Source organism: Artibeus jamaicensis, unplaced genomic scaffold, assembly GCF_021234435.1.
Source record: "Artibeus jamaicensis isolate MK-2021 breed Jamaican fruit bat unplaced genomic scaffold, CSHL_Jam_final contig_1132, whole genome shotgun sequence".
Taxonomy (NCBI): domain Eukaryota; kingdom Metazoa; phylum Chordata; class Mammalia; order Chiroptera; family Phyllostomidae; genus Artibeus; species Artibeus jamaicensis.
The window spans coordinates 1316875-1338959 of record NW_026521221.1 but is presented as its reverse complement, the minus strand read 5'-3'; the positions used below and the strand labels follow the sequence as shown (position 1 = coordinate 1338959).

Genomic DNA, 22085 nt, shown 5'->3' with positions numbered 1-22085 from the left:
TGAGCACCGAGTTTATCTTTCAGTTTTGTAGGTCACCCGGAATGGCCCACAGAATTCTCTTGAGCAGGATGAGAGGACGATCTGAACAGCACCTCTCTACACGGTAGTCTGGTGCCTCTCATCCAAGTGGCACCAAGACCAGCACTTGGGACTCAAAGGATGACATGCATACCGGTTGGTAAACATGTGCTGCCCCGAATCTCTGTGGTGTCTGCCCTCCCCCGGCCCCACACCCTGCCATTTCCCCAGGGAACCCCGGGACCTTCTCGCAATTCAGTAGCTGAAAGATGAATGTCACAGCACCAATGGCTCCCCAGGGCTTTATGCTAAATGAAATAAGTCAGACAGAAAAAGACAAATGCTGTATGTTCTCAGCTATACGTGGAATTAAAAAAAAAAAAAAGAAACTCACAGAAACAGACAACAAAAAAGAAAAGAAGAAACAGAACAGATGGGTGGTTGACAGGGTGGGGGGGGGGGGGGTGGGGGGGGGGTGGGGGATGGGGGTGGGGGATGGGGTAGGGGATGGGGGCACAGGAAATGGGCGAGGACCGTCAAAAGGTGCAGACTTCCAGTTACAAGATCAGTAAGTCCTAGGGATGTAACGTACAGCATGGTGACTATGGTTAATAACACCAGACTACATACTTAAAAGTTGTTAGGAGAGTAGATCTGAAAGGTTCTCATCACAAGAAAATAAACAAACTGGTAACTGTGAGGTGATGAACGTGAACTAAGTTTACTGTGGTGATCATTTTGTATACATACACATGTAAAAGCATTATGTTGCACACCTTAAACTTACACAATGTTATATGTCAGCGACCCCTCAGTAAAACTTGTGTGTTTGTGGGGTGGGAGCACTGCACTGGAGAAGCAGAAAGAAGTGTGCACCTTCCAACAGACTTAGGGGACTAAATACAAATTTTGGTCTCCTGGAAAGACGTGACCTTATTTCTCACACTAGGACAAAGATTCACGTTGAGAATATTACAATTTATTTGTTTCCTTTAAGTAAACTGATTAACATTCCATGTGATGATCGCTGCTTCAGTTGATTTATGTTCTTATAAATAAAATCAGGAAATCTAACATTATAGCTAAAAGGGACTTCGTTTCATCTGTTCCTCTTTGTCCCCATTCTGTGAAAACACCTGGACAACGAAGCCCACAGAAGCCAGGCGAGTGCCCACGGCACCGTAGCCAGTGCCAGGCAAGCCAAGGGTAGAGGTGGGGACGATGTTCAGCTCCTGGTCTAGTGCAGAGGTGGGCGAACTGCAAATCTGGCCCACCACCTGTTTTTGAATGGCCCATAGCTAAGAAAGGCCTTTATGTTTTTTTAAAAGATTTTATTTATTTATTTTTAGAGAGAGGGAAAGGGAGAGAGAAAAAGAGGAGGAGAAACATCTGTGTGTGTGGTTGCCTCTCGCACACACCCAACAAAGGACCTGGCCCATAACCAAAGCACATGCCCTGACCAGGAATCAAACTTGCAATACTTTGGTTCCCAGGCCAGCTCTCAATCCACTGAGCCAAACCAGCCAGGGCAACCTTTACATTTTTTAAATGATGGGACATGGGGGAGGAATCAAAAGATAAATAACATTTCTTGAGATGTGAACATTATATGAAATGCAAATTTCCATGTCCACAGACTTTTACTGGAACAGAGACACATTCATGTATGTATTCTCTACAGCTACTTTTGTCAGTAGTGTTGAGTGGTTTCGACACAAGACTTGCAGGGTCCCCAAATCCTAAAATACTCCCTCTCTGGCCCTTTACAAAGAAAAGGAAAGAAAGTTGAGGGCCTGAAGAGCAGCACCAGCTGTCATGCCAGTGACCGTTCTGGTGTGCGGATGCCAAGCCCCCACTGATTATTAACCGCCCGAGCTCTCAGCCCTGCATACTAACAGGTGGCAGTGCATCCACAGGAAAGCGATGAGGAAAGTGATGCTCTGACGGCGGCCCTGGGACCCAGCGGGGCTCTCAGACATTTCAGGCTGACCCGACATCACACGGCAACGAACACCTCCTGACCTTGGTGTTCAAAGTCCCTCAGGAGAAAGATGTCCTCGTAAGCTGGTGTGGTGATTACTGACAGGATGCAAACTTTTACTATGTCACTAGAACCCTTCCAAATGGGAAATCTCACTTAGAGTATCAATATTTAAAACAATGAGAGTCAAAGGTTACTGAGGGGAAAGGGCTTGGAGGTGAGAAGCCTTAAGATCCAAAGTGTAAAAAAAGCTAATATAAAAATGAGCAAAAGAAATTATCTTAATTTTTAAAAATTATAATACACTAAAAACATATAAATATATTTTATTATATCTTTATATAAATACTTTATATAAATGTATGTTATTTACATGTATGTAATCCATAATGTGTAAATATTATATTTATTTCATTTATATACATACACATATATGCCATTAAAGGCTGGTTCAGGAGATAGACCTTATTTATGCAATAATATGTGTCAAAAGCCTAAAAATACTAGGAGGAGAAAGGGCATAGGAAAAATTATATGTGTGCTAGTGCTATTTACTTCCAAATTGTAGTATACTATTTCAAGACTGGAAATAACTTCAACATCCAATAATAGAGAATAATTGAATAAATTTTTGGATATGATATAGTATGACAATATACCTTCACTGAAAATATATCTGGAAAGAATTTGTAAGAACATGGGGAAACACTGTAAAAGCAACTGGTAAAGCAGAAAAAAAGAAGGAAGAATATAAAACCAGTGTTTATAAAAATTCCTCATTGAAAATATATCATACATAATAAAAAAAACCCAAAATATCAAATTTTAACAGTGTCCTTGGCTGCTGAGATTAAGATTATTCTGTTCTTTCAGTTTAAATACATATTTCAAATTTTCTAAAAGGATTGTGTATGATTTCTATAATTAAAGTAAACTCAGTAAAATGAAGAAGTAATTCCCAGGGGAGAAGGAAAACCAAAAATACATAGTTTAGCCAATGCCTAAAAAAACACATAAGCACACAACTTTTAAAATACACAAAGAAAAAGAAAGCCTTTCAAAATCCATTTCTGCGCGTTTGCGTTGCAGGCCTACTGCCGCAGCCAGCGTGACTTGGAGTGATCTGACCAGCAGGTGTCACTGTCCACCTTCTCACCTGGAGCGCATCTCAATGCGCGCAACTTTCTACACGCAGGCGCAAAGTGAAAACTACAAATTTCCACGTCATCTCATGAAGGGTTGTAGCTTTTTCATCTTTCAGTTCCATTCTGAAGCTCCTTTTATAATAACTGGGATGTCAAATGCTTTTCTAGATGGACATACTCTGCCTATGGTTTTGTGGTTATGAAAAGTGCAAGGTTTTGCTCCTGGTTGCTTGAAAAAACCAACATCCATATGAACATCACAGACCTAACCCATACTTATCAAACACGTACTTCCAGGCCTGAAAGTAAGGAATTGGAAAGTATGCAAAGAAATCAGGAATACAAGATTGTGTTGACAGGCATGAGAATTAATGGAGGGGTGGGGGGAATGCTTCTTGGACTCCTAATGTTCACCCCCATGTCCAACACGAAACTGGGAGGTGGAGGGGGCGGTGAGAATGGGGGCAGTCTGGCCAATCCCATCAGGCCACCTACAACGCGGAGGTCGCTAAAACTCAGCCTGCTGCTTTGCGTAGGGTAGTCAGTGTTTCTGTGTCGGTGAATCCAAGAATGAGCGAGAGAGAAGGCTGTGTTTTTTTAAATGGGTCATCTCATATTCGGCAGATTTCCTGCCAACCTGATCGCCTGTTAATGGAGCAGCTGGAAAGAAAGAAAGGTTTAGGAATGTGCAAGGAAGACAGGCTATTTGGGTTTCACTGGAGAACCCGGAGCCTACCAGTCAGCTAACATATTTAGAGAAATATGTTATTTCTAAAATGTCCTCACATTTTTAGAGAAATGATATTAAGAGGTGACTAGCAACAAATGAGTATTCCCATCATGAGGTTCAGGCAGCAAAATGATGTGAACAGAGGAGTGTGAGAAGCTCAGATGAATTGTAAATACAGTGACTTTCTATCACACAAATTTCAGATCAGCAAGATTTGCTTTCTGCAACCAGTTGATTTTTAGACAGTTACCTCCCCCAATCATACACCAAATGAAGCTTCAGCACCTTTACAAACATGGTTTACATTAAGTGCAGATTAAACGAAACTCTGTGGGCTGCACAGAATCACAGCACAAACACAACAATTTCTACTTACACAGAGATCCAAGTACAATTCACTTCTGTTTGTCTTCTCTCTCTCTTCATGCAGCAGAAAGGGACAGGCTGGTCCAGCTCTCTGACCCAGGACCCATGCACCTCCATCCCTGATGGGAAGGTCTTTCGTGGCTGACTGCTCAGTGAAGCAGTCCCGGGGAAAGCCCTCGGAGGAGATGCCTAGACAGACACAGAGAAGACCTTCAGTGGCACAGTGGCCAGAAAAATATCAAGCTAGCATGTTTGGGGACTCCCTGTGTGGGTCACTTCATACTACCTCCTACTTCCCTTTGTAAGTTCTATGTTTAGAGTTTCCTTTCCTAATAAGTCTATTAGCTCAACTCTGTGCTCCTTATTCTTGCTACATAGATCATTCTCACTCAGGGTGGAATCAGAGAATGAGCTGGAGGACAGAAGTCAGAAGGCTGGGTTGTCACCTGAGCCAAGGTGCTAGTGTGTGTCTCCTGGGGCAGGAACTACCCCATATTCATCTTCATTTGTGGGGACAGAATTGTCATAAGTGGTGCATACTGGCACTTGGTCAGCTTGTGGAATGAGTGTAGCTGCATGAGTGAACTATATGGAACTCACTTTCCTCACACCCCAGAATGAGGGTGTTATGCTGGTTCTTATCTAAATGTTAGGATAACAGTTGAGTATATGCCAGAGACTGTTCTTCACCCTGTCCTTCAATATTTTTAAAGCAACCTATAGGTAGGTATCATTAGTGTTCCCATTTTAGAGAAAGAAACTGAATCACAGAAGAGGCAGTGATTGGTCAACCTTAATGTGCTGCTCAGGTCGTAACATGAGGAAGTGGTGAACCCAGGCAACGACTAGTGTACACGGCCTCTGCCTGGCATTCCTGTGATGACAATGTGTGTTCTATAGCAAAAGAACTTCATGGTCAAGTAAGTGTGAAGAAAGAGGTATATGCTTTCTCTGTTAAAAGGCCTATTTTCTTGTTTCTTGAACAGAAATAGTCTAGGAGGGAGATGAGCCATATAATGGAAGTTGAAAGGGGTCTGAGCTTAATTCTCTTCATCGATTTAAAGCATGGCCAGCAACCTTCCCGTAGGGGTCAGCAGGAAGATAAAGTGAAGGTACCTCAACACAGTGCCTCTTCTGCGGGTGGGAGTCGGCTGCTCTGCAGAACAGGAGGCCCAAACAAAAGCCCTAGAGAGTGTGGGTGGTAGGGGGCATATGGAAAGGGTGGGGCTAAAATGCTAAAATTCATGTTAGCATTACTAAAGACAGTGAGGTGATCTTTAGTAAAGAAATTCAGCTCTGTATAGTAGTATTGTTTAAACTTATTTGACCACAGAATCCGTTTAAAGGGGCACCTTATAAACATGTTGCAAACTACCAGTGTTCCAACAAACACCTTTTGGAAAACACCAGGTTAGATCACCTCTACAGTTCCATACGGCTCTCAAGTGTCTAGTCCTCTTTTAATTCCTGGTAAGCAACCTTGGCAAAATATTACACAACTGATAGAATTTAAGGGTTTAGGTTCAGTGTACTTTTGCAATAGAGATCACTGTTGGCTACAGGATAGGGTGTTTATTACACATAATCCTTGTAACAGCGTCTCTTTGGCAGTGACCCAAAGCCAGCCAATGACTTCCGCCATGCTGAACACCTGACTTAGCTTTCACCTGAGCCAAGAATAAACCAACTGACAAAGGGATCATGTGATAACATGCTTGTCCTTTATAACAGAGTAGCATTTTAGAAGAAACAATATTTAAAAAACAGCCAAGGTTTGGGTTTTGCTTTTCGTTTGCACATTCAGTTAGTTGCTCTCCAAACACTTCAGAGGGAAAGGTAAGGCAGGTCATGGCATCTCCATAGCCGCCCACCCCAAGAACACTTGTCTACAGCTACTGACAAAATGAGAGCCCAGGACCTTAGGTGCCTGCTCTGCTGACATAGGGTGTCCACAGGATTAAAACCCACCTCTTCCTTTTGTTGAGTCAGATGTCTTAAGATGAGAGCCTTTCAGTCACCTAGCCCCATCCTCTCTATATTCCCCTTACCACCCACACTCTCTAGGACTTTTGTTTGGGCCTCCTGTTCTGCAGAGCAGCCGACTCTCACCCGCAGAAGAGGCACTGTGTTGAGGACCTTCACTTTATCTTCCTGCTGACCCCTACGGGAAGGTTGCTGGCTATGATGAGACCAACCAAATAGATGAAGAGACCAAAGCTCAGACCCCTTTTAACTTCCATTATATGGCTCATCTCCCTCCTAGACGATTTCTGTTCACATTGGGCAAGAAGCTAGAAAATATGCCTTTTAAAATTTATGGTATACTCTCACCATGCTACCTTATCTTCAGAAATGTATGAATTACTAGTCCTCTCCTTTTAAGCCCTTCTACCTTTCAATTTTATTTTGGAATAGCTGCGGGCTTTGGGTAAGGTTTACACTGGTTAATAAAGAGACACAAAGCATAATACACACATCACAGAGAACAATATACAACACCTAAGGTAAGACATCTCTATCATCAAAGGCACATTGTCTGGTGAGCAGAAGTTCATCATTTCGGCATAAGAGAGTGGTAAATCCCCACAGTAACTAGGATCTGGCGTCTTAGGGAAAACACGGATATGCGCACAAGCCCACTCCACCCTTCTGTGCCAGCCGCCACTGCAGGAGCGCGGAGCAGAGGGTAAGCCGAGCCACGCCTTCTGCGAAGGGAGCACAGCATGAAGTTTATGTAGGAACAATAAAAAGTAACTCCATTTTGGAAACAGTTTTAATTTTAAAGAGTCAGTCTGTAATACCAAGTGTTTAACCAGACAAAATCCCTATGAAGGAAACAGACAACGTAAAACACCGTGACGCGTAGTAATTTTGGTGAGGATCAATTTGACAGCAAAGGACCAAGGACAGAAATAAGCAACATTAAAACGTTATTCTCAAACATCTGAGAAGGTAGGTAAGGACTGAGGACAAATTTACCATTAGAATGAACATAACAAAGTTATAACGTCCTTTCATGGAAGTTTTAATAATCCATCATAAGTTTTTTGAATACTCAAAGTACATGGCCTATATTTATTTAAATAGGTAATAGCCTATTTATCCAACTGAATAAATTTAATAAAGAGAAGGAAAACTTACCTAAAATTAGGTAAGTGTATTCTGTTAAAAGTCAAATGTTAGTTAATATTCTGATACAAACAGATTTTGAGGTGTTTGATTTTCACTGAACATTTCTGTAAAAAGCCTAAAGCGGTCTTATTAACCTAATCATATCTCTTTCCTTTTCACGTGCGTGTTATAAATTTGTTTTTTATTCAACATCTGTTGTTTTTTTTGCTTCTCAAAGATTTTCCAACAGCTCGATGAACCACACATATGCACACAGGTTAATTCTGAGGCTGACCACTTTTAATAACAACACAGCACAGGTACAGTACAGCAAAGGCAACTTACCTTGGGGCCACTTGGAAGGTCTGTGCTTGTCTCGCCCATTCAAGTGATGAGCTGCACTTCCTGATGCTAACCTACAACATCAGACTGGGGTTTTGCTGTCAATTATCAATATAATGGAAGCAGAAAGAAAGGAAAGGTAATATGCCATTTATAACTGAAGGCAGTACCCATAGTTTATATCTACCTATGGTACACTGAATTATGGTTCCCACTTCTTTACTCCCTCCCTGTATTAGTATTATGCACCCAAGGTCTTTTCCAGTTGTGTTCATAGCTCTTTCCATTGGCCCATGGATGTTGGACCTGGCCTTGTGACTTGCTTTGGCCAACTGAATGTGAGCAATGTGACAGTGTGTCAATTATGAGTAAAGACTTTAAGAGGCATTGTGCGTTTTTACACCCTGCTTTGTGTTTCTGCCATCATTATTTGACAAGCGTGCCCTAGGGAACCTGAAATTTGACATACAGAGCAGACCCAAACATAGTCCTGCTGCCTGGAGCCACCTCAGCTGAACCCAGGTAAGACCAAGTGAACCTTGGCCAATTTCTAAGCCAATGAATGAGAGCAATAAATATTTGCTGTAAATTTTTGCTATTGAGATTTCAGGTTCATTGTTGAACTAGCTATCTAATATATTCTCTAACATCTGCCCCATCAAAAGCACTATGCATATTAAAAACTTTAAACCGTATCACTTGAGTAGGCTTAAAGACTACAATAATCTTATTTTGCAACTTGTAGTAAAAGCAGTTACTCAATGTATCAGATTTTGAAAAGACCAAGTGAAGACTCACAGCATACCCATTTTCTCTTCATAACAAAATCCACACACGTACTACATTTCATTATAAAAAATAACCTATTTACCTCTGAATGTATTTCCTTTAATTATCAAAAGAATATATCAAGTTATCTAAAGAATTTATCAAAGAGAAAATGGATTCATATATATTTCAAACATAAAAGTGCCTTTTAGCCTTTCTCTTAAATTTTCTGTCACACTGAGCCCTCACTTGACAGCAATGATGAAGTGGCTGTGCCTCCAAAGAGAAGGGGGAAAAGCCTGAAACTCTCACGAGTTTTTGTTCCTCTGCTGTTGTTCCCAAGGCCATCCATCACAGTCGACTTAAAATAAATCCAAGAGGTGACGTTTTCCCAACCATGAAAATCAGAACTGATACACAAAGGTAAGCAGGTTGTCTTCTGTTATGTTATTCAAACATATATTTACAGGCAAGATAGATAGCAATCTAGATGTGTAGCTAATGGAAAGTGACATTGTTAAGTACTTGTAGGGAGGGTGAGCAATTATTCATGTTTACATCCAGAAAGGCGGATCTTTGGCAAAACTATAGTCTCTTGGCTGGTTTCTGGCAATTAGGGATCAACACAAGTTCTACTGCCCTCATTTTCATTTCTAGTGATGTTAAGTGATACAATATCGACTAAGTAGGTATCATTCTGAAAAAGCCTCTAACCTATCCATCCTAGCCTCTAACTCTCCTTGCTAGAAGTATGTGGAAAGAGACGTTATGAGCCAGGACAGGCAGGTAGAATGTACAGAGAGGCAGGGGAAGGCGGTCAGTGGGTCAGGAAGTAGGAAGGGATGGGGAATGGTCCATGTCAGTTTCAGAATCTATGCAGAAAGCATCCATTTCCATTAACGGGTGCGATGTTGTTGACAATTTAAATTCAAATAAAATAAATATTATAGCTGGGAGGAATTTTAAATATCTCTCCTGCTCATTTTGTAGTGGAGGGAACTGAAACCCAGGAAGATTGTGGTATTTCCAACAAACCTAGCTAGTGGCAAAGGCAGTACTAAAGTCTAGGTTTAAGTAAAATCTTTCATGTTATTTAGAGAACATTATTCCAATCCACAGATAGGAATGTTGGGGTCTGGGAAAGAAGTAGATGTGAATAGTTAAACAGGTGGGTTCAGTTCCTCACTGTGACCTCTGCTAATTGTTTGACCTTGGTGGAATTACTAAACCTCCCTGAATCTTTATGTCCTCATTATTACAGTGAAGATAATAAGAATATACCTGATATTGAGCTGTGCTCAAAATAGTTTTCTATCAGGAAAATTTTCCTGGGCGGGGGTGATGTATTGATGAGGAATACAAATAAACACCTGCTTTAAGTAAAGAAACCTGTATGCAATGAGAGAATATTAAAAATCACATGCTTGTGTTAAGGACTATTTTTTGTCAAAGCAGGCAAAGAGAAAAATAATTAAGCTCATAAAAATTCCTGGTAGCACTCCAGTGCAGCTCAGTCCAAATCTGTTCAAGCCCTAAAAATAGAATTTACATCATCACATGCAATAGCTCCAAGTACGTGGCTGGTTATCTTCAAAAACAGCAGTTCCACAGGGCCTTTCACAGACACCCTGTGGCACCCAAAAACATAAGCCTAGAGCCATAAATAAAATTACTTATAGGCATAGCTTTCAATGAAATTGTGTTTTAAAAAGGCAGATAAATATATATTGTTATGATTATTACTTTAACCTCTTTCCATGATCCTTTCCTGGGAAGAATACAGATGCTAGGTGAGAAGCAAATATTACTCAAGTCAAGACTCATTTACGTTGAAGTTATACTGAATATTTTAACACCTGAGAAACAGGGGCATGCATTTAAAGCAATACAAATGATGCTGAGTTGCCCTGCTTTAAACGGAATAGAAGGTAGGAGCAGATGCATCTAAGTAAGGTTTGGTGCAGAAAAGGCCAAGAAAGAATCAAATTTGGAAGGTTGTAGGGTTCACTGAGATAGCAAGAGTCTCTTTCCATTTTCAGATAATAAATGCTGAAGAAATTAGATGCTAATATTTTTAATTCCTAAGTGGTTAAAAATTTTTGGTATTTTGGTCATAAGGAATATATTTACTTGTTAACAAAAAATACTGATGTGAAGAACAAGAATACAAAAAAATTCTTGTAGCATTCATTACATATAAACACTTTTCTTTCTTATATTACATTATTTCAGTTGCACCAATGGGCAAACCAACTCTTGAAGAGATATCACATAAACACTAATTAACTTAATAGCTAAGAAGGTATAGAAAAATATAATAACTACAGAAGACTCATCTTTGTGTTAAAAAATGTATAATATTCAATAAATGACTTTTTAAATAATTCCTTTCCAAAAACAAATGATCTTAAGAGTTTCACAAAAACCAAATACATGTAACAAGATTGATATGAAGAAATAAAGAAGGCACATATGCCAATATTAAGGGTCAATATTTAAGAGATTGCAAACAACATATAGCTTTAAGTGTCCTGGCTAACAAAGCAAGAACATTTGATTATTTCACCCCTATTATCAAAAGGAAGAAACACACCAATCCTTCGGGGCTGACAAAGGTTTTCTGATATTTAATTCTGAGAAACATTGTTATTTATTTTAACTTTTTAATTTTTAAATTTATTGATTCTAAAGAAAGAGAGAGAAGGAGGAGGAGGAGGAAGAGAGAGACAAACATCAATCAGTTGCTCTACCCATTCATGGGCTCATTGGCCGACTCTTGCACATGCCTCGACAGAGATTGAATCTACAACCTCGGCACATCAGGAGGATGCTGCAACCAACTGAGCAACCAGCCAGGGCAAGACATTGTTAATTAATAAAATTAGTTCCACCTTAGCCGTCGCTCCATCTCAACTGTCTGACCAACAATTGATTTCACAGAGCCAGTGGAGCTGGTCTAGCTGCTGATCAATAGACTTTGTCCTCCTAACCAGAGAGGTTTGGGAATTATCTTGACTGCCCGATTAAATGGAACCGAAGTGACGAGTTCTTCCTGAGAGCAACTAAGTAGTGGCCTTTCTGAAACAGCCAGATTTTTTAAATGGCCCCCTTTTGCCAAGGTATCTTAGGCACCAGAGTTTTTCTACTTCCTCCTTCCTCTTGGCATTAGTTCTGAAGAAGAGCCCTGCATTTTACCCCAACAGTCTTAGCTGAGGCCTGATTTGTCACCACTTTTCTTCCCACACATCCATTTCCTTCAGGGCCAGTGATGTCCAACACGTGGGGCATTTACTATATGTCGCAACTTTATATGCACTATACATTGTTGAGAATCTTCACAATAATCCTGCAAGGTATTTATAAGGAAAACCCATTTTAAAGATGAGAAAACTAATGAAATAGAGAAGTCGTTTGCCCAGAGTCAAACAGGGAGTAGTAGAAATAGGTTCTGAACCCAGAGCCTAGAATTAATCTCCTGCTATAAACAACTAGAAACTAAATAAAATATAGAGAACAACTATTTTTAGATATTCAATAGCAAATAGCACAGTGTTATAGTACTTGAGAAACATAAAACACATTGAGTCTAATGACTGCCAAGGATAACAGGTGATTTCTGAACTGAAAATAATTAATAGGGCCCCAGTGACCTCTGGAGCATTATCAGGTGGTCTAACACATGTAAAATTAGAAGCAGGGATCTAAGAGAAACAGAAAGATATTTACGAAAATATTGGTAAGAATTTTCCAAATTTGATAAATACTATAAACCACAGATCAAAGAAGCTTGATAAACTTCAAGAAGGCTAAACATAAAGAAAACCATAATAAATAACCTTGCTGAACACTAGTGATAAAAAAGAATTTTACAACGCAGTAAGAGAAAAAAGTAATATTATGTATAGAAAATCAAAGAAAAGGATTATTTCATACTTCTTGTCGCAACATGCAAACCAGAAGACAATGGAATGATAGATAAGCTGAAAGTACAGAAAGACCAAAAAATGCTGAAAGATTTAAAAACTCAACCTAGAATTTTATTTTTTGTTTATTTCCTTTTTTGTTCAACCTAGAATTTTACATTCAGCAAAAACATCTTCCAAAATGAAATAAAAATCATACAATCAAAAGCTAGACAATTCATGTCCAATTGACTTAGACTATAAGGAAGTGTTGATAATTCTTTTCAGGCAAAAAAGGAAAAAAGAACACCAGAAGAAAATTTGGAAAACACCAAAAATAAATAAACATATAAATAAGTACATAAGACATTTTTTCTCATTATTAAAGTTATTAAAAATATAATAACAGCAGCAAAAAAAACACAGAATGTATTGTGAGGCTTATGGCATATGTAGATATAAAATATTGACAATAGCACAACATCTGAGAGAGATATGAAAATATTGTTGTGAGATTCATACATTTAAGAGAAGTAATATAATATTATTTGAAAATAAACTGATATAAATTACATGATAGATGGAGACTTGACTTGGGGTGGTGAACACACAATAACAATGTAGAGATGATGTGTTGTGAAACTGGCACCTGAGACCTGTATGATTTTGTCAACCAGGGCCACCCCAATAAATTCAGTAAAAAGGAAAAAAATAAATTCAATAAAAAGGAAAAAATAGAGTTGCATATTATAACTCTACAATAACCAGTTTTTAAAAATAAAATCTCCAACAATGGATATAATATGAAGTCCTAGAAAGTACTCCATCCAAAAGAAAACAGAAAATGATGTAAAAGAGAACAAAAAACAAATGGAAGGCAGATTAGAACCCAACCACTGTGGTAGTATATTAAGTCTATATCACCTAAAAATCTCCAGTTTAAAGTCAGAATTTAAAAAAGAACAAGACTCAACTATATGCTATCTATCTATAAGAAACAAAATTTTTAAATATGCAAGTCATAAATAAATTAACACTAAAAGGATGGGAAAATTTATATCATGAAAACACTAATCACAGAAAGCTTGAGTGGCTACATTAAAATCAAACAAAATAAACTTCAAAATGAGATATTTTACCAGGAGTAAAGAGAGAAATTCTATAATGATAAAGGAGTTATCATAAAAGATATAATAGTCCTAAGTGTGTTTGCATCTAGTAAAAGAACTTCAATATATATGAAGCAAAACTATTATAACTAAACTGAGAAATTTATCAATATATATATTTGAAGGTTTCCACACTCTTTCTTTAGTAATTAATGGAACAGACTTGGAGAAAAATCAACAGAAAAACAGAACTTAAAAACATTACCACCAACTTTACCTAATTGATATTTATAAGATACTCCATCCAATAAGTACAGAATACATATTCTTTTCAAGTGCATATGAAATTGATCAAAACGGATCTCATATTTGGCCATAAAATAAGTCTTAACAAATTTAAAAGTATCAATATCATAAAAAATACGTTTACTGACCACAATGGCATTAAATTATATACCACTAATAGAAAGCTATCTGCAAAATCCCCAATATTTGGAAATTAGACAACAGTTCAAAATAACTCACAGGTCAAAGAACAACAACAAGGGAAAGGAGAAAATATTTAGGATTCAGCTAAAGTAGTACCAGAGGGAAATTTATAGCCTTGTGTAATGCTGAAGGACTGGCCTCTGGCCCTCTGGTCAACATCTTAGCACTTATTCCCTAGACTTAGGGGTATCTGGCACAGTCGGTGTGTGGTTAAGTCACAGGACACAGAGGATTCAGTAAACTTTGCTTCTTGGGTGTTGAATGCAGAAGCTTTAGGGTTTTTCCCCTCACCTTTAGTCTCTAGGATTAGGCAGGTAATATAACATTATTCTGAAAGAAACATAACTAGTCAAGAAAAAGAAACTGGACACACTGACCCTGAAGCTTCCTCGCTACATGGCTGTCCCAGACCACCCTCCAAGAGAAGCTCAATCCCAGTGTCTTTTTACAGGCACTCAGAGCTCCCAATCAACCTTCTAGTCCCCAGGTCTTAAGTGTGTACAGACAACCAATGACTATGAGACAGCTGAAGGGGACATCTAACAAGTAAAGAGCAAAAGAAGAAAGAGGTTTTATCATTTCCTACCTGCTGGATCAAGATTTTGAATGTGGCAACTTTCTTTGACAGCCATAGCTATTGCCACATGGCTCTTTCCTGTCCCCAGTTCTTGCCACCTTCCTGTGATACAGTCCCCACCCTTTCCCCTAGGGATGGCAATGGCTCTTTGCCATTACTAATTTCCAGTAACCTCTCAAACCCATGTTGATCTTCTTAATCAGTCTGGACATAATCTCTTCATTAAGTTATTTTCAGTTTAAACTCTTCTGAATGTACCAGCTATTTTCTGCCAGGACTCTGACTAATAGGGTAACTGGTATCAGGAATGGAGTTTATTTCCTACCCTTGAGCATGTTTGTGTATTACTAAGGCCTCTCGGGTGCTTGCTACCTGATGTTTACCATACCCAGTGAAAATACTAGCTACAATGTAATGGGCCAGCATCCTCTTTTGTAGGATATCAAGATGACCAAACTCCTTTCAGATTATGACAGAGAAAAGGAAAACTGCCATAGCCCTAAAGTAAAGCAGTGACAAGTATACTGCCGTCTCTTCTAGTTGAAGATGAAATGATGCATCAAAATTGTCTGAATCAGTAAGTGCACGCAGCTCCCAGAGGCTGTGCTGACATACTCAGTAACTACACCATATCTGAAACACTGTTTGCAACTTGCATCCTTGTGTAATTAAATTTACAATGGTCTAGTTATTCTCTAAAAGCCATCTGTTTTCTCATTGGCCAAAAGAAAATTTAAAGAGGAGTACACATCCCTGCACCTTTCAAAACTTTGATAATGGCACAAATCCCTGCAATTATCCCAAAGATGTAGTGTGGGGAAGGGAAACCTAAAAAAAAAACACAAAATTATCTTCTGGAGGATGGGACCCTTGTAGTACAGGCTTCCCCCGCTAGGTGAGTGTTCTAGGAACCCATCTGTGTCAGTGCACCTGCTGACTTGTTGTGAGAGGCTGCATTTGGCTTCAGTGAATTTTTTTCAAAGCCTTTTTCAGAATGTTTGCCCACTTCATGATGGGTGATTTACCAGCACACCTGCCCACAATGCTCTGAGGGTTCAGCAGTTTTTGACCAAAAACGGCAGCCCATTACCTACCTTCCCTATTCATCTGGTCTCACTCCAAGTAACTTTTTTTTTGTCTCCCCAGATGAAAATGTCCTCAAAGGGAAACATGTTGCTGATGTGGAAGAGGTAAAACAAAATTGGCAGAAGCACTGAAAGGCATCAAAATTGACGTATTCAAAAACTGTTTTGAGCAATAGGAAAAAACATCTGGATTGGTGTATTGCATCAAATGGAGAGTACTTTAAAGGTGACTGAAGTTTAAATATGTAAAAATAAACACACAACATTTTATAAATAAGTTTTGCGGTTTTGGGGGATCCCCCTCTCATACACCTTCCACTAGCAGGAGAAAGGTGGTGCTGTGTCTCTCAGAACACACAGATCTGGGGTCCCAAAGTGGAGCGAGGGGGGCCCTTCTCACTGTTACACCTAACAACTCACTTGCATAATTTTTGCTTCCTGTCCTTGCAACCTTGGCCTGGGTGGGTTTGGATAGCTTAATTTCCAAAGGCATAATGCTTCCACTAGGGAACAAAGTCATGTTGAACAATCCGGGCCGCTGAGGGGCTCCCTGGCTATTTCAGGTTCTCAACATTAGAAACACTTATTTGCCTTTCTTTTTTTTTAATTGTTCATTTTTTAAAAGATTTTGTTTCTTTATCTTTAGAGGGGAAAGGAAGGAGAGAGGGAGAGAAATATCAATGTGTGGTTGCCTCTTGTGTGTCCCCTGCTGGGAACTGGCCTGCAACCCAGGCATGTGCCCTGACTGGCAATCAAACCATGGTTGCTTGGTTCCCAGGCCCATGCTCAATCCACTGAGCTACGCCAGCAAGTTTATTAGCCTTTCATGCCTCACAAAATAAATGTCTTTCATAGAATATCTTGACCTGGACCTAGAATATTAAACTCCTGTAATCTAAGAAACAGTGGTAAATGTTGAAGCTGCACATTCTGAAAAGTAATATAGAGTGAATGTCCTCATATCAATATTAAAATGATAAAGGAAGTGACTGTGGAACAAATACTTCCAAAGCTTCCGAGAAAAAGAATACATTGGTGTACATCCTTGAAAAGTTATTTGACAATATATGTGAGATAGGTTGACCAAATACAACAGCCAAATACAACACTCAACCTGTTTTTATGCAGCCCGTGCGCTAAGAATGGTTCTTCCATTCCTCCATATTTAAAGGAGAGGAAGGAGGAGGAAGAAAAGGAGGGAGAAAAGCTGCAGGAAGGAGGAAGAGTGGCAGCAGCAGCAACAGAGACCTTGTGGCCTTTAAAACAAAACATTTTACTGTTTGGCTCTTTACAGAAAAGTTTGCTGATTCCTATTATGAAATGTTTACATATTCTTATCCTTTCACCAGCAAAACTGACTTGTGTGAAATCTATCCTAGAAAAATAATCATTTTGCTATTCAAGATCTTTATGAGAGACACATTTGTGGACCAAAAAAAAGGAGGTTTCCACAGAAAGTAACCTCACAGGGTGATCTGATTATAAATTCCTAACTAGGCAGGTCATGGTGGATAGTCATGCCCCAGGCCTATAACTTCGTCACGAAAAAGTTTATCTTTGCCTTCAGCAAACCGGTCCATTGTTTTTCTGCATCTAGGTTAACACACCTTTGAAATAACCACCCTCAGTAAAGCACATAATCTCGTGCACTATTCTGCTTCACTTTCTCCCACCTCCATGTAATCTCCCTTACCTTCCCCCCTTAATTCCAAGTGCATAAAACAAACCGCAAACTGTCATTCTCTGAAGTGTTTGAGATCCTGCTTCCCAGCTACTGTCATCAGTTTGGCTCAAATAAAATCTTATGAAAATTCTTTATAGGTCTGCATGTTTCTTATATCAACAAATTATAAGTTGTCCATCAATGTATAATTTATAATAGAAAAAAGTGGGAAACTAAATGCCATAAACATTATACAAACCCTGGTTATAAGAATTCTTACTCTTTGTTCATTGCTAAATTAGACACTGGAAGCAAAGGAAGAATGAGACAGAACTCCATTTCTCCAAAGGGTTAGCTTTCAAGTTCAAATTAATAGTTTAACAAGTATATTCTCATATTCTATTTTAGCCATTTTGAAATATTTCTATTGTTCATCACTTTCTCTAATCTTAGAAAGAAACGATAGTTTCCAGCTGGTATGGCTCCGTGGACTGAGTGCTGGCCTGCGAACCAAAAGGAAACAATAGACTCAGAATGGAATCACTTTGCCAAGCCCCACCAAGACTTGACTCCTAACCTAACTACAGTTTCAGCCTGTCCAAGGAGTGGAATTGTAAACCGATCAGTCCCAAATTTCTCTGTCAGCACCAGTGAGGCCATCTACCTGATAAGACCCTCTGCCTTCCCCTAAGGAAAGATAACTTGCCTAAAATAATTCATTCATTTAACTTTCTTGTCCCATCATCTTTCTGTCTATAAAAACCTTCTCTTTGGTACAGTTCCTCTTCATGCCCCACTAGTCGCTACACGGGATGCTGCCTGATTCATGAAGCCACGTAGATCTTCAAGTTTACTTGGTTGAATTTTATCCTTTAACACCTCAAACAATAATATGTTCCCCCCCCAAAATAAAAAAAAAATCTATGTCACCAAAATGAGTATCATGTTTTCCTGCAGAATATTAGGAGTCTGTTTTGTCTCGTAATGTTTTGTTTAGCTAAGTTATCATGGCTTCCTTTCCTTTACACTTTGAGTCTCTTGGGTCAAACATAACATTAACCCCAATAATCGTCAACTTAGTGACTGTTTTGCATTTTATCCCTATCTGAAAATTGTCTTATTTTTTCTTCCCCCTGATGGTAATACTATAATTTTGAAAGTGATTTTATTATGTCTTAGAACTACTGTCTTACTAGAAAACACAGCTCTAATGTAAATGCATGAAAGTAGAAAAATCAATTTACTAAAAGAAAATTCACTTTTTAGGCAAGTATTTCAGGAAAGCAATTGGTACATAAAGTAAGCTAAATCTATACTAAAAATAATGTTGACCATATATTCATCCAAGAAGAACTTACCTATTATACTCAAGTTCATAATAAATAATTCCATGAAACAATTCTACCAAATAAAGAATAGAATAGAAACCTTTGAATTTAGCATTGCTGAGAGATTATAAACAAGCACAAGATGGTCAATAATGGCTTCAGAAGAGTAAAGAAAATGAGACTGAATTGTATTGTTGTATTTACTGTGGGCTCACATTTTATTTACAAACATAGGAATAGACTTCTGTGTCAAATTTTCACAATTTATCTTTTAAAATATAGTATGAGGCACTGCAAAGACTTGTTTCTAATAAATAGAAGCACCAAATAATAGTAGAAATATAAAAAAAAAAACTCCCAGGGAAAGCCACACCCACCCTGGTCTGAGGTTAGGGGAAATGCGGTATTGGAGGATTAAGCACCATTAAAACATGAGCCATACCCAAGATGGTTCTAGCCACTTAGAACCAAAGGAAATGAAAACACAACTACTAAGGAAACTTGTATATCTCTTCCTACAGTAATGTCTTCCAGCTACTTTAACTCTAAAATAGTTCCATAATCTGCCATGAAATCAAGGATAGAGGGAATTAACTACACGGAGAAAATAATAAAGAAAAAAATGGATATTACAGATGTTAAACTTTGCTGAAGGGATTTGATGTTGTTTTCTTTGTAGAACATTTAAAAAAACATTTCTATTTTTAAAACAATGCTAATTTGAACCTTAATTTTTGCACCATTAAAAGAAAGAGAGCCCTGGCTGATGTGGCTCAGTGGATTGAGTGCTGGCCTGAGAAACAAAGGGTCACCAGTTCAGTTCCCAGTCAGGGAACATGCCTGGGTTGCAGGCCAGTTTCCCACTATGGGGTATGCAAGAGGCAACCATACATTAATATTTCTCTCCCCCTCTTTCTCCCTGCCTTCCCCTTTCCCTAAAAATAAATTAATAACATCTTGATTAAAAAAAGAGAGAGAAAAGAAATGTTGAAATTTCAGTGTGATGGCTTCTATATTGCTCCCAGAACCTAGGTGGAGACTCTGAGCAGCATGCCTCTATTATAATCTGGACTCTTCAGAGCTGAGTGGCCAACAAACAGCTATTGGACCCAAGCTGATGCTAACCAGTATTTTTTTAATAAAAAAAAAGTGGGAAGAAGTAATTGAAAGAGTCTGAGGGTTACTGGATCTGGGTTATACGATGATAAATAAGATTCACAGAATCCTGAAAAACAAGTGTGTGGGAGTAGCTTTTTTTAATTCGTGCTCAATTTTAGAAAAATGTATAACACTCATCATTTGAATCTATTACTCTTCAAAGAAATCCTGAATCCTATGGATGCATCCCAACGTCTTTCCTATCTTACCGAAACCAGTGGTCAAGTCTCAGTACTCATCCCATGGATCTTTTTAGTAACATCAGGCAGAGTTGAACACATTTTTTTCCTTGAAATGAATTTGTGGAAACCATGTCCTTACACTCTCTAAGTTTCCCCCCTAGTTCACTATTCACTTCTCAGTCACCTTGCTGGCTCCTCATTCTCTCTACTTCTAGGTCAGCTTTCTTAGCCTTAGAACTGTTGACATTTGAAGCCAGATAATGCTTTTTTTGTGGGAGAATGTTCTGTGCATTGTAGGATGCTCAGCAGCATTTCTGGCCTTGACCCACTAGTTACAAGTAGCATCTCCCCTCTCCCTGTCAGTTGTGACAAGGAAGTATTTCCAGACATGGCCAACTAAACCTAGTTGGGAACCACTGCTCTGAACATTTTAACACCCCAGAGAGCTGTATGTACTGAGTGAGCTTCTCTTCCTCATCTTCACTCACTCTCTTGGTTATCTCATTTAAGTCTCAAAGTTTTTTAATACGTTGAAACTCTAGTGACTCCCATGTTGGTTTATCCAGCCAGACCTCTCTTTCTCCTGTCTCCTACAGACACTGACTACTCACTGCAGGGTGCAAATGCATCCCTCTTAATCTAGGTTTTCCTCCTAACCTGACTCCTTCTCAGTCCTTTCCATCTAAGTAAATGGCATCAATATATACTCAGTTTATAAGATTAAAAACTTGCTCCATCCTTGGGTTCTTTCTTTCTCTCATGTTTCACATACATTTTATAAACAAGGCCCGTTTGTTCTACCACCAAATAACATCCCAAATATAACCACTTGACATATGGTTACCACCCAGTCTAAGCCACAAAGTGACAAAAGCCACTTGTCAGGTGAGAGTAGAAGGTGGCTTAGACTCTCTACTCTCACCTGGGCAATTGAAATAATCTCCCAGGTCTTCTCTCTTCTTCCCCTCCTGTCCCCCATAATAGTCTCCAAAAGCATCCAAAGGATCTTTTAAAAACATCGTGCTATTCCTCAGATGAAAATCCTGCAATGGCTTCCCATCAGAATTTTTTTTTTAAGTAAATTTCTGGCCTTAAAGAAGCTCACCTGCTCTTACCCTCATCTATCTACTTCTTTCTCCCCAGCTCCCTTATGCACATCATGCATTCTAGCCACCTCAACCTTCTTGCTGTTCTGTGAGTAAAACAACCTCACTCCTGCCTGTGGCATTCACACTTGTGTTTCCTCTTCTGGAATTCTGTCCCCTGGATCATCCCAGAGCTGATTTCTGCTCAAATACCTTTCCGAAAGAGAAGTCTTCTTGCCACTGCCCCTCTGCCAACATTTTTTCTCTGAAGTATTTTATCCATAACTTTTATCATGACCTGAAACTATATAATTAATGGGTCTCAGACAATGTTGACATTAGCAATGAAAGTTATCAGATCAGATTTTCTTCTATGCAGGTAGCATTATGGTATCATAATGCTATCATTATGATAGCATTATTTCTCTTAAACTCTCCTAAGAGAAATGAGAGAAATGCTAGTATATTTCAGATATTTCATGTAGGCCACTTCTCAATTACAGTAAACTTGAAATCCCAGAAGTATGTTTGCAAATCTTATATAAAGAAAATAAAGTAGTTTTCAGACTGGAAGTCATGTTATTGGGAATGATAGCTAGAGTGCAACACTGACAAGAATTCTGAGGCCCTGTTCAGGCTCAGTGGGAAAGAATCTCAGTGATTGATTAGTAATGCCTTCCCTGACACAAAACAGAGGAGTGTTGGTGTGTGTGTGCCATGTTTTGCAGTTCTTTGACTAAGCTCTGGGATTCTTCTTTTGTCTGTTAACTTTCTGACAGCTCTTACTCACTGGCTTCCTTACCAACTAAACAAGAAGATAGAAGAGATGAAATTCAAACCAACAAGTTAAACACTTGCCACTTTCATAACAAATTTGATGGAGGCGGGGGAAAACCACATCAGACTAAAAGGTATGCTGAAGTAATCTGTAGGTGTGAATTATTTATATATCTCTTAACTCCCACAAGTAGAGAAGGGAAATAATGGCATAAAAGAGAAAAGGAAATAAATTCAAACATCTATTTATAACAGAATGGGATTATCTC

At 38.8% G+C, this 22085-nt stretch overlaps 1 protein-coding gene across 1 annotated transcript in view; it reads right to left on the bottom strand.

Moving 5' to 3' along the window:
- FMN1 (formin 1) overlaps positions 1-22085 on the bottom strand; it is a 372744-nt gene that overhangs the window by 273025 nt on the left and 77634 nt on the right. The window contains exon 3 of the mRNA XM_053665418.1: positions 4251-4429. Coding sequence (XP_053521393.1) covers positions 4251-4429 — 179 coding nt within the window. The remainder of the gene's footprint in view (positions 1-4250; positions 4430-22085) is intronic.